Source organism: Trypanosoma equiperdum, assembly GCF_001457755.1.
Source record: "Trypanosoma equiperdum strain OVI genome assembly, contig: ctg_477, whole genome shotgun sequence".
NCBI classification, from domain to species: Eukaryota; Euglenozoa; class Kinetoplastea; order Trypanosomatida; family Trypanosomatidae; genus Trypanosoma; species Trypanosoma equiperdum.
This window is the reverse complement of record NW_027124395.1, coordinates 2,370-3,614: the sequence shown is the minus strand read 5'-3', so window position 1 is coordinate 3,614 and position 1,245 is coordinate 2,370. Positions and strand designations below refer to the sequence as shown.

The 1,245-nt window shown below is 29.6% G+C and overlaps 1 pseudogene across 1 annotated transcript in view; it reads left to right on the top strand.

The window, feature by feature from the left end:
• The first annotated feature begins 1,038 nt into the window (after positions 1–1,038).
• The window catches only part of TEOVI_000200700:pseudogene, a 591-nt pseudogene continuing 384 nt past the window's right edge, over positions 1,039–1,245 (top strand). The window contains exon 1 of the mRNA in view: positions 1,039–1,245. This exon is cut by the window's right edge and continues 9 nt beyond it. Coding sequence covers positions 1,039–1,245 — 207 coding nt within the window.

Sequence of the window (1,245 nt, the reverse complement as noted above, 5' to 3'; positions counted from 1 at the left end):
GATTCCAGTTTCCTCATCAACAAGAAATTGACTCTTACGGATGCTGATTTTGTGATTTGGTAGCATTTTGAGAATTCTAAGGGTCGTTGCACAGTTTTATGAAATTTATGAGCATTTAATATTTTTAGAGAAAAATTTTAAAAATACTAAATCTTGCTATAATTTAATATATTTTTTAACACTTTTTGATTAAAACGTGTAAATTTTTAAAAATATAGAGTTTAGTAAAATGTGCATGACTGTGTCCCATAGGTAAAAGTAATGAGGTGATATAGTATGAAAAATGAGTGATATTGTGATATTTTTTAATTTAGTATATATTTTTTATTACACCTATATTAGTTAGAGTTGTTGTAGTAATAATAGTAATAATAATAATAATGGTAGGAGAGTGTTGTGAGTGTGTGTATACTAATATTATAATAAGAGAATTTAAAAAGACTGAATAAACAGACGAAAAGAAGCACTTAAACCATATTAAGATATTAATTATATATGGAAATAAAGTTTTCCTAACATAACGACCTAGTAGCAAAACTAACATGTCTTGTGATAGTTTACACATTTTTTTCAACTCCCTCAAATTTTTAATGGTAAATTAGTAAATGAAATTTTGTAACTTAGTACACTTATTACTGTTACATTTAGGATGCTTAATCTCAATATCCTCTCAAGATACAAAGTAAATGGCACAACGGTAAATATAACAAATAATGAGCTCAAGAAATCAAAAGCGCTTGTGGTTGTAGTTCAAACTCATTCCAACTCAAAGATGGTGTAGGCTGATATTGAGTGCCAAACTCAATAATGTTGAAATTATTACAATTGAAATGGGAGGTTTGTATAGCCATCTTACGAGACTGACATGGGCTATGGAGTTTTTGGAGAAGACAGAATGCAAGTGATGAGGATATTGTAATAACTGTTGATGGATATGATGTTATTGTTTATAATGGAAATAAATATGACAATGCTGTAGATGATTTTATGCAGAATACTGCAGAAATTGAAGATAGGTTTAGTGAAAAGGATATTGAAAAAGAGCATGTGGATAGATGTTACTGGTGTTTCAATGTTGGATGTGGAAGAGAAGAGGATAAAAAGTTGCCTCATTTACTAAAATCACCTCTGAGTGGAAAACTGTATTTTAGTGGTGTTGAATTTATAGCACGGGTTCTGGCATTTAAGAAATATGAATATGCATTTGGAGATTTAATGAAATGAAGCGGGGAGTGGTGGTCATAA